General features: G+C 71.2%; 1 protein-coding gene across 1 annotated transcript in view; it reads right to left on the bottom strand.

The window, feature by feature from the left end:
• Positions 1-5,500: 5,500 nt before the first annotated feature.
• ADGRB1 (adhesion G protein-coupled receptor B1) overlaps positions 5,501-15,051 on the bottom strand; it is a 56,224-nt gene continuing 46,673 nt past the window's right edge. Inside the window, 8 exon segments of the mRNA XM_045861531.1 lie at positions 5,501-6,268; positions 6,709-6,813; positions 7,040-7,075; positions 7,653-7,836; positions 7,838-8,336; positions 10,339-10,378; positions 12,030-12,125; positions 13,900-14,071. Coding sequence (XP_045717487.1) covers positions 6,071-6,268; positions 6,709-6,813; positions 7,040-7,075; positions 7,653-7,836; positions 7,838-8,336; positions 10,339-10,378; positions 12,030-12,125; positions 13,900-14,071 — 1,330 coding nt within the window. The 3' untranslated portion in view covers positions 5,501-6,070.

Raw genomic sequence — 15,051 nt, 5'->3', positions numbered from 1 at the left:
ACGGGGCCGGTGGGACCGGACTGAGGCCTCAGCGTCCAGAGCAGCCCGCTGCCCGTGGCCCGCATGCCCTCATCCCAGCCTGGACGCCAGCCTCGCCTCCACCCTGCCCTCTGTCCCCTCCCCCAGGGCGGACCACGTCCCCCGGCGCACACCTGGAGGCGGGGGCAGGTGGTCTGTGGACCCGTGTGGATGCCTGTCCTGAGGGGGACTGGACCCCCAGCCAGGCCTGGGGCCAGACACGGTGACCCACCGGGAGGGGCAGGGCCGGGAACTGAGGGTCTCTAGGACCCTCAGCCCCGCATCTCCCCCCCCCCGCAGACTCGCTGGTGACCTGGGGTGGGCCAGAGCCCTCTCTGGGCCCCAGAACCGCCTGCGTTTCCTCAGGGGCGGGGCCGAAAGCAGAGTGCCCCCTTCCAGCCAGCAGGGAGGCCCCCACCGGCACCCTGCCTGTGCCCTTGTCCCCTGCTCCAGCTGGGCACGCGCGCCGACAGCTGGCACCCAGGCAGCCCACCTGGGCGCCCACCTCCAGGCTCAGCCCAGCTCCCTCCTCCGGGAAGCCTGGCGGGGTTACTGCAGGGAGCACACCCCCACTCTGGTTTGCTGCCAGCCCTCAGGGCGACACTGCCGGCCAGGGTCTCCCCTCCCGCCAGGGAGGCCGCCCGCAGCTCCCCCACCCTTCCTCTTCCCCGACCTGGCGTCCCGGCCCGCACCCTCACCCACGCCACAGCCTGCCAGCTGCTCCCCTCGGAGGACGGGGTCCGGAGCCAGGAGACGGTCTGGGAGGGCAGAGGCAGGGCTGGGGCTGGTGGAGGAGGCCAGCGAGGGCACAGGTCCCCAGAGGTCACAGGCAGCCCGGCAGTCCCAGAACCCCTGCCTCCAGGCCACCCCCACCCACCATCTGCCTCCCAAGGAAGTGCTGGTGATGGAGAGGAGGGGGGAGCGGCGCTGCCTCCCGCCTCCCGACCCCCCCCAGGCGGCGGCGGGGTGCAGACGGTGTTCCCGGAGCCATATGGAGCCCAGCAACACCTCCTCCGCCTTCCCGGATGGCCTGCCCCGCCCCCAGGGGGGGTCCCTGCTCGCCGGGAGGCCAGGCCTGGGGTGCAGGAGAGGGCACGCAAGAAGCCCACCCTGCCTTCCTGAGCAGGCCCTGCCCCCACGTTCCGGGGGCCTGGGGAAGGGTCTGAACTTGTCCTAAGATGCCTCGTGTTCGCTCATACGAGTTTCTAGGCTAGTGAATCTCAGGTCCCATAATTCTGGGGCCGCAGGGGCGCTTTGTCCGGGCCCCACTGTCCCCCGGGGGGCTCTGGGCACCTAGCCCAAGCCTGACTCACCAGGCTCTGCCCTGCCCCGGGCCCAGGGCCCTGGGCGGGGGGGGGGCGCAGGAGGCCCCGGGAGGGGTGGCTCCTCGGCCACGGCCACGGGGCGGCTGGCAGAGCAGCCGGAGGGGCCGGCTCCTCCTCCCCTCCAGGCTCCCTGGCTTCCGGGCCTGCCCGGACCTTATTTGGAGCCGGTGCCGCTCCGGGGCGGTGACTGGCACGTTCACCCACTGTTCCCAGAGGCCCGCCCTCCCGGTTATTTTTAGGGTCTGAAGACGTGCTGGGGGGGGCCTGCCGCTCCCCACACCTGGAGACGTACGGAGTCGCAGGCTCCTGGCCCCGGAGGGGTCCCCGTGCCCCCGGCCTGCTCCCGCAGGGGGACCCTGAGCCCCCGTTTGGGGGCAGCGCTGGGCAGGGCCTTGGCGCCCTCCGCAGAACCGGGCCTCCCGCCAGGACGCCGGCAGGCAGAGGGCGGCCGGGCCCGGGCTCCGCCCATCAGGGCCTGCTGCCCCCTCCCAGGGCAGGGGGTGGCCGAGGGGAGGGTGGCCGCGACAGGGCCCCAGGCACAGCTCTGGTTTCAGGAGGTCACGGTGAGCTGGGGCTGCGGAGGGTAGGGCTGGGAAGGGCACTGCCAGCAACAGAAGGTTCTGGAACAAGTCATTCTGGAGCACAAAACGCACCGGATCTGCCGCTTTCTGGGGACAAGCCGGTGTGGGAAGCAGGGCCTGGGCAGGCGGTGGGAGCCTGCAGGGTCTGTCCAGGGGGAGCCAGCAGGGCTGGGGTGTCCCCTGGCGGGGGGACCTAGCAGCCAAACGGGCACTGCTAGGGGAGCGGTCCACCCTCCGGCGGAGGGAAGGGCACAGAGGCCTGAGGACAGAGCCTGCTGGCTCCTGTCAGGCGCCTGGCGGGCAGCCCGCGGGGAGGGGGGGGAGGCCGGAGGCGGTGCTCCCGACAGCAGCCGCAGGACGGCCAGCAGGTGCGAAGGCTGCCCCAGAAAGAGCCTCCGCCCACCTGGAGGCGGGGCCGCTCCCGGGGGCGGGCCCCGGGGACTTCCTGGGCCTCCCTACCCGCCCCCACCTGCACCGTTTGCACCAGTGATCAGGGGAGTGAGCGGGTGGCAGCCAGGGGAGGAGGAGCGGCTCCGGGTCTCAGGACCGTGGGTGCTGGCGGAAGGCACGGTCCTGTCCACACCCCCCAGGGACTGGGACACCAGTCATCATCCGCCTGCGTCTTCCCTTCCTTCCACCCGTCCGTCTGTCCATCCATCCATCGTCCATACATCCGTCCATCGAGGCATCCGTCCATCCTCCGGTGCCCCCCACCTGTGGGTGGGAGGGACAGGGCACTGATCTGGGGAGAGCCTCGTTTCCAACCCAGAGCACCTCACCAGCAACGCAGACTGTAGTGGCTGCCATGGTGGGCATCCCGGCACCCAAACCAATCCCCACCACCCCCACCGCCGCCATCTCCAGCTCTGTCACCACCATCACCACCACCACCACCACCACCACCATCACCACCATCACCACCATCACCACCACCACCACCACCACCACCACCACCACCACCATCACCACCACCACCACCACCACCACCACCACCACCACCATCACCACCACCACCACCATCACCACCACCACCACCACCATCACCACCACCACCACCACCACCACCACCATCACCACCACCACCACCACCATCACCATCACCACCAGGATCTCTAGCTTCAGCTCCAGCTCCATCCGCAAAGCTGTCACCACTACCCCTGGCGTCCATCTTCCTGCCCGGCACGGTGACACCACCACCCTCTGCCCCATGCCTCTCCCCAGGGCATGGTGCTGCTGCTGGTGGCACCAGAAGGTGGTCTTAGCTTCAGTGGCTACAGGGTGCCGAGGAGATGGCAGCCTGTGAGTTGTACAAAGATGCCGAGGCGATTAAGGGGACACAGGTCCGGGACGATCTCTCTGGCGGCCTGGCCAGCTCCGGAAAGGAGGGGCTTCGGTGGGGGGTGGGCAGAGGGCCGGCCTGAGCTCTGAGCACCAAATGGCCCCCGGGCCGGCGCCCTGCTGGGAACTGGGTGCCCCAGGCGGCGGTGGAGGGCATACGCAGGCAGGGCTCAGGGCGCTGGTGGGTCCTGTGGGAACCTCCCTGGCAGGCTTCCTGCGCTGGGGGCCAGGGAGGGGACAACCATTTCTGCAACTAGTCACTGCGTGAGGTGGTCACGGAGCTGGGAGCAGAGGGGCGCCTGGGGCCCAGACAGAGTGAGGGGTGTGGACTCTGCCGGAAAGGCACAGCCTTCTTGGAGGGAGAGACGGTGGTGGAGGATCGAGGGAAAACTGAAGTCCGGTCGCAGGCTGCCCCCGGCGCTGGTCACGCCATCAGCTCTGACCCTGGTCACACGCTGGGCCCCGACACCAGTGGCTCCCAGTCCGGGTCACTTCCCTTACATGCAGAGTGTGTGGCTTGGGTCCGGATTGTTCGGGTTGGGTTTTTGTTTTGTTTTTCCAGTTTTTCTGTTGCAGGGGGAACCGGGCGTGAGCAGGACAGGGGAGGTCAGGGATCTGGCTGCCCCCGCGGAAGCTCTGGCTGCGGTAAGGGAGGGGGCCGGGGGGAGGAAGCCCGCACCGCCTGGGTGGAGAGCTGGCACGGCGGGAGTGTGAGTCTGCAGGTCCGGGGCGGGACGGGGGGCGCTCAGTGGCTCAGAGGCACCAGAACCGCTCAGCGCGGCCAGACTTGCGGCCAGTCTCGGCTTTCTGCCGCTTCCAGAATGGTGGCCCAACGCGCGCCCGCGCCCGCGCCCGCGCCCGCGCCTTCGCTCTCGCGGTCTCGGAGCGCCCCCTGCTGCGGCTGCAGGGCTCTGCACCGGCTCCTCCGGGCTGCCGCAGCGCCGCCCCCCCTCCGCCCGTCCCCCCTCCGCCCGTCGCCCCGCCCTCTCTGTCATCCGCGCACACAGGGTGTTGCCCGCAGTCACAGCGGCCAGCCTTCTCAGGAGGCAGCGCCCACCCCGTCCCAGCTGCACCTGCTGGCGAAAACCCCGGGGTGGGGTGTCGCAGGCGAACCCCGGATGGGGAGTGACGAGGGACGGGCAGGTCACCGTGGGCAGCCCAGGCCAGGCGGCCCCCCTTTCGGCTTGTCCTCACTGTTTCCATTTTGAGTGACTGGGTGTCGGCCCGTAATCTCCAGGCACTGCACACCCCCAAACGGCCCACCTGCACCCCCCTCTCGGAGCTGGAGCCTCTGTCCACTGCCTCGGGCTTCCTGAGGCTTGGGCCCCCCACCCCGTGGGGTACAGGGGCCCTCCCGGGGGTGGGGGCCTGGCCAACCATCCCCATCCCGTCCTGCTCCCCAGCTGGGCTCCCAACGGAGGCTTAGGCTGCCCCCTGCTGGGAGCACGGAGAAGCGGCAGGACCAGCGAGCGCTTCTGCTCCCAGGGTGCCCTTCCTCAGAAGGTGGGTGGGGGCCACGCGGTGTGAGCCGACATGGGACCAGGTAAAGGACCGGGCGGGCCAGGAAGGGGCCCGGTGCACACCCTGCCCCGGGTGTGGGGGGAGGCTGTGGGGACAGCTGGGGGGGCCCACCTTCGTCCCTCACACCTGCCTCTTCGACAGTGGTGTCCCGGGACCCCGGAAGGCGGCCCCACGTCCAGTGTGCCCTGGCCCTGCCCCAGGACCGAGGGGCAGGTGGGTGGGGCGGGGGATGCAGAGGAGGGCAGGGGTCCTGGAGGAGATGGCGGGCCCCCTCAGGCCAGCAGGAAAGAGGGGGCAGCCCAGGGCTCCGGCCTCCCTCCCTGAGTCTCCCACTCCGCCGCCCTCCCTGTCCCAGGTTGTCCCCCCCTGCGATGACTCGGGCCCCGGGGAGTCCTGGAGTCTGAGGGGAGGTGGCGGTCCAGGGGCCCCCATTGTCCTGGGCTCCCCACCAGGCCCCCCCCCACCCCGGCCCTCCGGGAGATGGGCAAGCCGCCTGGGGCCATGGCCCTCGAAGCAGGCCTCCGACACCGGAGCAGGGCACAGGGGGTGGCGAGGCCCAGGTGCCAGCCAGGCCTCCCCAGCCTCTCTGCCAGGTGGAGGGGGCGAGGCTGGCGGGCCGAGTCCACCCTCAGCCTCAGCCTCAGCCTCAGCCTCAGCGGCGGGGCCCAGGCCTGCGCGCTGCCCAGAGGGAGCCTCGGAGAACAGGCGTGGGTTTTTAATTCTTTTTATTGAAGAAAAGAAAAGGAGAGAAAAAATAGATTCCCCACCCCTGCTTCGTCCCGGAGTGGGCCTCTGGGCCTGCCACTGGGGGCAGGCGGGAGAGAGGGCTGTGCCCCCTGCCTGGGTGGAGGCGGCCCGGGCCCGGGGGGTGGGGGCTGGCTGCTTTCCGAGGAAGGGGTGTCTAAAAAACGGAGCCGGGCCGGCCGGGCCAAGCAGGCTGGTCCTCTGCTGCAGCGGCTCGGGCGGGCGTCCCGGGGGTGCTGGCTGCACCCAGCCTGGCCACTGTCCGCGGCCGCCCGTCCAACCGCCGGGGCTGGGTCCGAGGAGGGCAGAGTCTGAGGCGCCTTCCGGCCTCTGGAGCCCTGTGCCCCTGGGGCTGCCACCTCCTGTCCCGTCTGGCTCTGGTCCCAGCACTGCGGGCCTCCGCCCGGCCGCCGTCCGAGTGCCCTGAGGCCGGGGCGCGGGCCTGGCCCACCGCCCTCGAGTGCGCCGGCGCCCGTCCTGCGGCAGGAGCGGGCGGAGCGGCATCCCTCCTCCGTGCCCGGTGCGTGGCCGCCGCCCGCCCGCTCAGACCTCGGTCTGGAGGTCAATGATGTCCTGGCCCACCAGCGGGATGGTGGCGCCCGACTTCTCCCACTCCACGCTCCGCAGCTCCAGGGGCGAGGGAGGCAGCGGCTCCAGCTCCTTCTTCACCCACGCGGGCGGCCCGTGGCCTTTCCGGAGGCTCTCCCAGGGCCGCTTGTTGGGCGTCTGCTGCTTTTCTGGCTGCTGGCCAGCGGCGGCCGGAGAGGGGGACGGCCGGGGCCGGAGAAAAGAGTGGAGAGGGGAGTGAGGCCAGAGCGGTGCGGGCGGGCGCGCGGGTGCGGAGCTCTTCCCAGACTGCACCAGGGCGGCGGCGGCGGCCGCGGGGTCAGGCTCTGGGGGGACCTGCAGGGAAGGGCAGCTGGAGGCCCCAGGCCGCCCCCCACCCTTCCAGACGGGCCCCCGCCCCTCCTGGGCCCCTGCAAGGTTGGCTGAATAAAGGGATGAATGGATGCGGTCCGAAGAAGGCGGGAAGAGGCAGTCTGGACTGAGGGTTCCTCCGCGGCTGGCCCGCCCCGCGCCCCCAGCCCCGCCCCGCGCTCGCCCGCAGCCCCGCCCCACCCCGCCTCCACAGCCCCGCCCCCAGCCCCGCCCCGCGCCCCCAGCCCCGCCCCGCCCCAGACCTTGCTCTCTGGACCCGGCACCTCCTTGTCCTTCTCCGCGTGCTGCAGTTTGCGGTTCAGGTCCTGGAACATGTCCTGGTGCCGCTTCCGCGTGTGCATGATTTTCTGCGGGGGAGGAGGGCGGGCGGGGGTCCTGAGCTGCAGGGGGCTGCCCTGGCCTGTGCTCTGCCCGCCTGTGGGCTCTCGCTCCTGCCGACCAGGCCTCCCAGGTCGGGGCAGGGTCCTCCTCCCCAGGCCTCGCCTTGCCTGCCGGGCCCGCCTGAGCTGCCGGGCCAGAGGCTCGGAACACACCTGGGCCCAGGTGTTGGGGGGAAGGGACCCAGGGACCCACCTCGAAGTCCAGTTCTGCATACCGCGATTTCCGCCTCTGTGGGGAGAAGGGTTCGTGTGCACTCGGAACCTGCTCCCTAAGATCTCCCCGACCACAAGTCCTGGCCTCTCCTTGCCTGCAGGCAGGGTAGCGGGGACCCCCCCCCACGCCACGCCTGCACTGGGGGCGCTGGACCTGACTGCCCCCACCCCTCCAGCCTCTGAGCCCATGACCTACAGGCTGAGCAGGGCGTGGGGTCAACTCCAGGTTTCGGTAGGTCTAGAGAGTGACCGCCCAACCACAGAGGGGAGGGGCTTGGCCCCAGCAGGTTCAAGTGCAGCGGGGGTCCTGGAGCCCCTTGCAGTGGGCGAGACCACCCTCGGGGGACCACATCCCGAGGGCCCAGCAGGGCCAGGGCACGTGGGAACAGCAGGTGGCACCCCCTCTGGGCGGAGCGAGGACACCTCCATCCTAGGCCAGGCCAACGGGACTCTCGGCTGGTGAGGTTGGGGGGGGGTGCTGGCCTCCCTGACTTTGGCTGCCCGCCCAAACCTGAGGTGCCTGGGGTGTGCACCCCTCCTTTGCCAGCGGGGGACCCCAGCGCCCCGCTCCCCGCCCCGGGTGGGGCCCTCACCTCCAGGGAGCTCACGGACAAGGTGGAGACATTCTCGTTCTTGGTCCCGGTTCCTGTGCTCGGCCCCGGGTGGGCGGCGGGCTCCCTGGGCTCCCCCAGGCTGGGGGGCGCTGGCTCCAGGGTGGGCGGCGGGGGCAGAGGCTGCTGGGGGGGCGGCGGGGGCGGGGGCGGCGGGGGCTGGGAGGGGCGCCTCCGGGGGCTGGCGGGAGGGCGGGCTGCGGGCGGGCGGCCCGGCCTCGGGCGCCATGTTGAGGTGGATGAGGCGGGTCTGGGGCATCTGGTCGATGTGGATGCTGTACTTGGGCTCCTCCTGGGGCTTGGGCCGCAGCGTGGCCGTGGCCGTGGGCAGGATCACGTAGCTCGTGTCCAAGGCCTTCTCCTGCGCCCGGCTCAGCTCCGAGTCCAGCTTCTTGAAGATGTCCCCGTCGCCCACGAAGGAGGACTTGGGCGCGCGGCTCTTCTTGAGGGTCAGCGAGTGGTTGGGGAAGTCGGGCAGGGGCCCGCCCGGGCAGCGGGGGGAGCCGTGCGCGTGCAGCTTGGACACGCTGGCCGGCAGGCTGTTGAAGTTGGGGGGCGGCACCTTGGCGTGGGCCAGCTTCAGCTTCTCCTCCTCGGCCAGCGACGGCCGCTTGAGCGTGCCCGTGATGGTGGCCGTGCGGCAGGCCGCGATGTCCTTGTTCAGCACTGGGGGGCAGGAGAGGGGTCAGAGCGGCCTGGCCAGGGCCCCCCCTGGATGCAACCCCCCCAACACACACACACGGGGGGCACTGCAGCCGCCGGGGTCCCTTTGTGCTTTCACGCGAGGCTGGGACACAGGGTGCCGCACCGGAGGACAGACGACCGCCGCCCACACACTGCCCTTCCAGAAGCTGGCCGGCCTCCCGTGGCCCCGAGGTGACCCCCAGGTGCTGTCAGGAGTCTCGGGGACACAGCTTCTCGACGTGGGGAGGACGGCCTGCTCCTGGGGGCCCAGCCGAGGTCTCTCCTGTTCAGCTGCAGAGGCACCGGGCTGCAGTGACCTCTGACCTGGGCGCCAGCACCCCACCACTCACCTGGAGTTCGGCTGGGGCAGGACCTCGGAGAGCCTGGAGCCGCCAGGTTTGGCCGCTCACCCAGCGCCACTCAGGGCCCCTCCCCGGGGAGCCTGCTGCCCGGGCGGCCCGGCTCCCACACCGCACCTCTGCGCACCTCTGCCCACCCCCAGGACCAGCGCTCGCCCGCCGCTCCCTGCGTCCAGTCTCACCAGCGCACAGCGGCCCAGCGGCCCAGACCTCCAGTCACTTGCCCGCTACGGGGCGGAGCCTCTCAGGCAGACACCCCCCCCCGCCTCTCCCCCACACTCGGCCCCCAGCACCCCCTGCTCCCTTGCCCACAGCTCTCAGCTCCACTGCACGGGGTCCCACAGGGGACCATCTCTGCCAGACCCCTGTGCCCCCACTGGGCTAAGGGCCCCACACCTGTGGCCTCCCTGCCCACGCAGACTGAGTGTCAAGCCCCACGGACCTGGCCAAGCGCGTCCTGTGCCCTCGGCAGCAGCCCGGGCTGCATGCAGGGCCCGGCCCCTTGCCGGTGCCTGCCCATGCCGCGTCTGCTCCCCGCGCTCAGAGCCTGGCTGTGTTCGTGAAACTTCCTCCTAGCGATCCCCAGACCCACAGCCACCAGCTACCCGTTGTTCCTGAGGCGCGGGCCAGTGCCGCCCACACGAGGTGGGGCCAAGTCCCCCAAAGTCCCCAGGTCTTCAGGCTGCTTCCCGGGGAGACTGGCTAGATAACATGACACTAAGAGGGAGGTGGCTCCAGCTCCTGTTCAGCCCAACCTACGGATCACCTCCTCCAGGAAGCCCTCCCGGATCCACCTGGCAGCAGCTGGTGCTCCCCACCCGGGGCTGTCCCAGCCGGTCCCCTGGGTTGTCTGTAGAGAAGTTTTCCTCAAACACCTGACGGACTAGAGGGAGGGCGGCCCCCCAGAAAGACTGCCTGTCACTTCCCCAGACCCTCGGCTCACAGAACGATGGCCCGGGAGGAGCTTCCTTCATTGGGCAATTAATCCCCTTCCTGCCCTTGCTTCCAGGAAGCTCAGCGGTGAGTCCTTCCACCTGCTCTCCTCCCGCCCCCACTGCTGTGCCCCCCCCCCCGATGAGAATCCGCCTCGCCCTCCTCGACCGTCAGACTGACCACGGGGGGATGGGGGCAACACAGAACACGGGCCCCCGAGGGAGGGCAGACGGGGTGGGTGATGGAGGGGGGGGGGCGGCGGGGTGCGGGGCGGAGCCGGCCCAGCCTCACTGCCCTGCGAGGGGCGGGGGGAGGCTGAAGACCAGCAGCGTCCGTGGGTGTGGAGGGCGGAGGCACAGCGGGGACAGGGGGGGCAGGCAGGGCCCCAGGAGGTCCGGTGCAGGCTGCGGACGCCACCAGCACAGGTGTCCCGGGCACCAGGGACCCTGCCCGCCCGCAGCCCCAGGGGTGTGGCTGGGCTGGGAGACCCCCGCCCCCTCCCCCCTCCCCCCCACCCCCCGCCGTCTCCCTGCTCAGGGCTCACAGGGCAGCGGCCCCTCCGCCAGGGTGGGCTGTGGGAGGCAGGGGTCGGATGAGGACAGACAGATGAGCAGACAGATGTACAAAGAACAGAGAAAAAGCAAGTGCGCCCGGGCGAGGGCCGCCGTCGCTCTCACCTGGCAGGCGCTCACCTGATCTACAGGCCAGGTCCACATCCTTCTCGAAGTCCGTCTGCAAGACAGAGACGGGCGCGGTGAGGCCCTCGGCCGGGGGCGGGCGGGGTGCTGCCCGCACGCCGCGGTGCCTGAGGCCGGTGGGGAGGGCCACGCCGGGGCTGCGGCCACGCCTGGGAGGGGCCAGGGGCCATGCCTGTCTGGTGCGTGTGCACACTCCGCACACTCAGAGGCGCCCGTGTGCTGACGTGTCCGCACGAAGTGAGCTCAAGGGCGGCCATGCCTTCCATGCTCTTGCCCGTGTGTGCACGCACACACGTGTGCACATGAGCATGCACACACATTGCACACATGCATGCACGCACATTGTGCACATGCCTGTCTGTGTGTGTGTGCACCACACGTGTATGCGTGAGTGTGTGCACACATGCAGGAGCCTGTGCACGTTTGCATTTGCATGTGCATGCAAGTGCATGCACACATGTGCAGGCCTTTGCACCACTTGCGTGTGTGCAGATGCATGCGTGTGCGTGCACACGTGAGCACGTTCTCTCTCCAGGGCACTCGTCCGTGGGTCAGCTGGGAAGTGGGAAGCCGGTCCCACCGCAGCTCACTCCTGTCCTTGCTCCCCGGCCTGCCTCCCCTTCCCCCTTTCCCGGGGCCTCCAGTTAAGAGCCCCTCTGTGGGCCCTCCCACCCCCCCACGGGGGCACAGAGGCCCCACACGGGAGCCCCCTGCTGCCCAGGCCACCGCCTGCCGAGCAGCGGGGCGTGGAGACCTGCTCCACATCACCCCTTCAGCCCTCGAGACGGCCCGGGGGGTGAGGGCGGGGAGGCCGGCCAGCCAGGGAGGCAGAGCAGGGTGGCAACACGGACGTCCAGGGCCCAGGCGGAACCACAAGCAGTGGCCGTGGTCTCTGCCGCATGCAGCACCGGCTCCAGCCTGGGGACCCGGCTGGGCTACGCCGAGTCTGTGTGCGGCCTCCTCCGGGGCGGCTGGCCCCAGGGAACAGCCGGGCCCTGCATCTCAAACCTGGAGGTGCCTTTAGCAGGAGGACCACAGAGCCTGAGGTCGGAGGTCAGGCCAGGAGCAGCGTCAGGGGGCCGGGACCTGGCCTCCTCCACCTCGGGCCCCCCTGGCCCCAAAGAACGGCAGCAGCCTGTCCCAGGCTGTCGCCGGCATCTGCCCAGCCCCTGCCTGGGACCCCACGGACCACTGTGGCGTGGCGAGGCACCCCAAAGACCCACTGGGTGCCTGCCACCTGCTGGCTCACTGCTCGCAGGGGCACCCGGCGGGCAGCGGCCTCAGAACATCAGTGCGGAGGAGGGGTCCCTGCGGCACTGCCGGCGCTGGAGCAGGCGCTGTGATGGGGACTCGGGGGGTGCTCCCCGGGGAAGGTGGCCTCTCGGCACAGACCTGCGGGCGGGGCACCTGGGGCTGTGGGGGCCCGAGGGGCAGCCAGAGAGGACAGGAGGTGAAGCAAGGGCGGGGACACCGTGGCTGTGTCCGACCTAGGACGCTGCTGCTGCTGCCAGCCCCACCCAGGCTCTCGTCCACTCTGCCTGCCCATCCCCCAAACCCCGGACCAGGGGAGTGGCCCCGGGAGCCTCAGTCTCCCTCCAGCCTCAGACCGGGCTCCGAGCGCCTTGAGACGGGGCCCCGGGGCCTGGCGGGCGCGGAGGCAGCCTGCGCCCCGCCCCAAGCCCTACCATGAGCTGGGCGTGGCCGTTCTGGAAGGAGCCCCCCGAGTCCCCGTTGCCCTCCTCCTGGCGGTCCACTACTCGGCACTTCACGGCGTCCTGGACCTGGGGGACAGAGCACAGGCGGTTGGTGACACCCCTGCCCCTGCCCGTCGGGGCGGCCCTGGCTGCGGAGCAGGTGCGGGGCTGGGGGGCAGGCTGGTCCACCGAGGCCCAGCAGCTCCTCGGAGAGTCTCCGCCCCTCACGGCGAGGACCCCGCAACGCTGGTCCCCGGGTGGGAGCCACAGGCCCTCCTCGGGCCGAGGAGGGTCACCTGGTGCCCCGCCTGCCCTCTGCCACCACAACCTCCGCTCCCCAGACTGTCCGGACCCTCACTGGCTCGGGCAACGCCCACCCGGGTGGCCCCAAGTGTCCTGGGTGGGGCCACCCACGGGTCGGTGTGAGGACCAGCCGCACGCGCCGTCCACGGGGAGGTCACCCACTAGGGCCAGGGGCTCTTCAGAAGGCGGCAGCCAGGTGGCCCTTCCAGATTCACCTTCTACCCGTTTTCCTGCGTCCTCCCCTCCTCGGCAGGCCACGGCCTCGGTCCGCGCGCGCCCGTCCGCAATCCCCGTGAGCGCTTTCTGCCCCCAGAGGCCCCTTTCTGTGGCCCGCGGTTGCTGTTTCACGGCAGCCGGGCCGTCGAGGGCCACAGCACGGCCTCAGCGCCTGGCCAGCACACGGCCGCCTGGGCCAGACCCCAGAGGCGGCTGCCGTCTCCAGAAGGGGGTCACGAGGCCACAGGTGTGAGCCAATCGGGGGCCGGAACGTGGCCCCCACGGGCGCTTCCCAGGACATCATGACACGTCTTTCCCCTGGGTCGTCTCCGGGGCCCACGGCAGGGCCTGTGGCCTTTCGGTGGCAGGCTGTCCTCGGGTCCTTCGCGGTGGGGGCCCCTCTGGTGGCGGAAACTTTGGGTCTGCACCCTCCTGCCTTTCCCCGTGGCCAGAGCCCCTCCCCAGGAGGTGTGAGCCTGGTACAGCGGGGCGGGGGGTGGTCCTCGGCCGGCGGGGTGACCACGGTCAGTATGCGTCTTTCTCCTGATACGTTCTCAGGACGGCATCCGTACCCGCAGTGGCGCAGGCACCCCCAGGCCTGCGTGTGCACCCTGGACGGGGCAGCTCCTGGCAGGGGCCCGGTGGGGGCACTGCTGCCCACTCAGGGGGAGCTGAAGCTGCTCCCTAAATGGACGGAGAGTCAGCAGCCCCACTCCGGCCTTCCCCTGGGGCCCAGGGGGCCCCACGCCAGAGCTCGCTGGGCCCCCGGGGTGTGAGCCTGCCGCCCTGGCCTCCGGCTGCGGCTGCACGCTGCCCCCCGGCCTCCTCTCCTGTCCTCCGCGTCCTTCTGGATCGGTGGGCTTTGACGCACCCCTCATCCCTCTGCCACGTTCCGGAAGGTTCCAGGGGACGTGGAATCTACCCGCCCACTCCCGCCCCCGCGGCCCGTGGACGTCCTGGCGCTGGGACTTCGTGCCCTGCCCGTCGGCGGCCCCCGCGTGACCCTGCACTCGGCCCCGCTGCTCTCCGAGTGACCCCGGGGCAGCACCAAGTCCGTGGACGTCAAGAGGCACGTTTTTTCACGTCTGGGCCCCTCCGGGACTGGGGGCGACACCCTAGTCTCTGCCGCCTGCCAGGTGGCAGCGGAGGTAGCCGGGGGAGAGCCTCGTCCGGCTCCCTCTGGAGAGGTCCGGACACGCCAGAGCAGGGGTCTCGGCCGCCTCTCCGGTGGCTCCCGTGGGCCCCCCACCCCGCACCCCGTCGGGGCCGGCAGGCGGCACAGGGCCGTCTGGGTGGGTGCCCCGCGGCCCGGGGCCCCCGCAGGCGCCCGGGCGGCGCCCACCTCTCTGCGCAGGATGCAGTGCACCATGACTATGACGAAGCCCTCCAGCGAGTCGAAGACGGCGAAGAGGATCTGGAAGAGGGCGGAGCGGCGGTCGGTGACGGCGAGCACGGCCGACATCCAGGTCAGCGCCAGCAGCGGCAGCACCACGCAGGAGCTCCACAGCGAGGCCCTGCGGACGGGGCCGCGTCAGGGCTGCCCGGCCCCCCGCAGCCCCAGCTCCCCCGCCCCCTAGGGGCCTCCCGCGCCCCGGCTGTCTCCCCTCTGCCGGGGTGCTCCGCCCCACCCCGAGCAGCCCGGGTCCCAGCAGCAGCAGCAGCGATGGCCCCTCGGGGAGCTGGGGACTCGGGAGGTCGCACCCCAGCGAGGGAGGGGGCCCTCTGGGGCACCCAAGGTCCTGGCTGTCCGGGAGGCTGCAGGGAGGGGAGGGAGCTCCCGGGGTTCCAGCTCCCAGAGCCCCACACAGCCCCCAGGCCCCCAGTCAGGGGTCCAAGGTCGGAAGAGCAAGATGGCCACAGGGTGGAGGGCATGGCCAGGCCTCCGGGCTCTGGACGGGGGAGGGAGGGAGGGAGACAGAGAGGAGAGGGTGTGGGGGGAGGCGACAGGACAGACACAGCCAGGCAGGCAGGGGACCAGGGCAGAGGCCGAGGGGAACAGAGACTGACAAGCGCTTCCTCCTCTTGGTGGTTCCCCTCTCTGCCCCTCTCAGGGGAGGGGCTGCCTCCTCCAGGCAGTCTTCCAGGAGCGCGCCCGCCCGCCCCAGTCACTGCCCTCGGCGGTCCGGGCCCCTCCCGGCACATCTGGGGGACATCTGGGACCCACGCCCACCGGCGGCCTGTCCCCTGGACTGTGCAGGGGGACACGGGCTGCTTCAGAGGGCTGTCGTGGGCACAGAAAGAGCACCCACGGGGGCTTAGGACCCGCGGCCCATCTTGGTCACTATTGCACCTCTCAGGACCCAGCCAGGGTGGGCTCTGCCCCCAGGGATGGGTGGCGGCCCGCAGGGGCTCCGAGGGGTCCCAGGCCACCGGCCCCTCCTCCCTCACGGCAGAAGCAGAGCTGGTGGGGCAGAGGGTCAGGGCAGAGTGTCAGGGCAGGACAGGGCCGCCGGGAAGCAGCTGGGGACCCAGGGCCGGGGCGACAGAGGCTGGG

This window comes from Phyllostomus hastatus, unplaced genomic scaffold, assembly GCF_019186645.2.
Source record: "Phyllostomus hastatus isolate PE091 unplaced genomic scaffold, TTU_PhHast_1.1 phas_scaffold_21, whole genome shotgun sequence".
NCBI lineage: Eukaryota > Metazoa > Chordata > Mammalia > Chiroptera > Phyllostomidae > Phyllostomus > Phyllostomus hastatus.
Note: the sequence above shows the minus strand (reverse complement) of the source record. Positions and strands in the feature narration are given on the sequence as shown.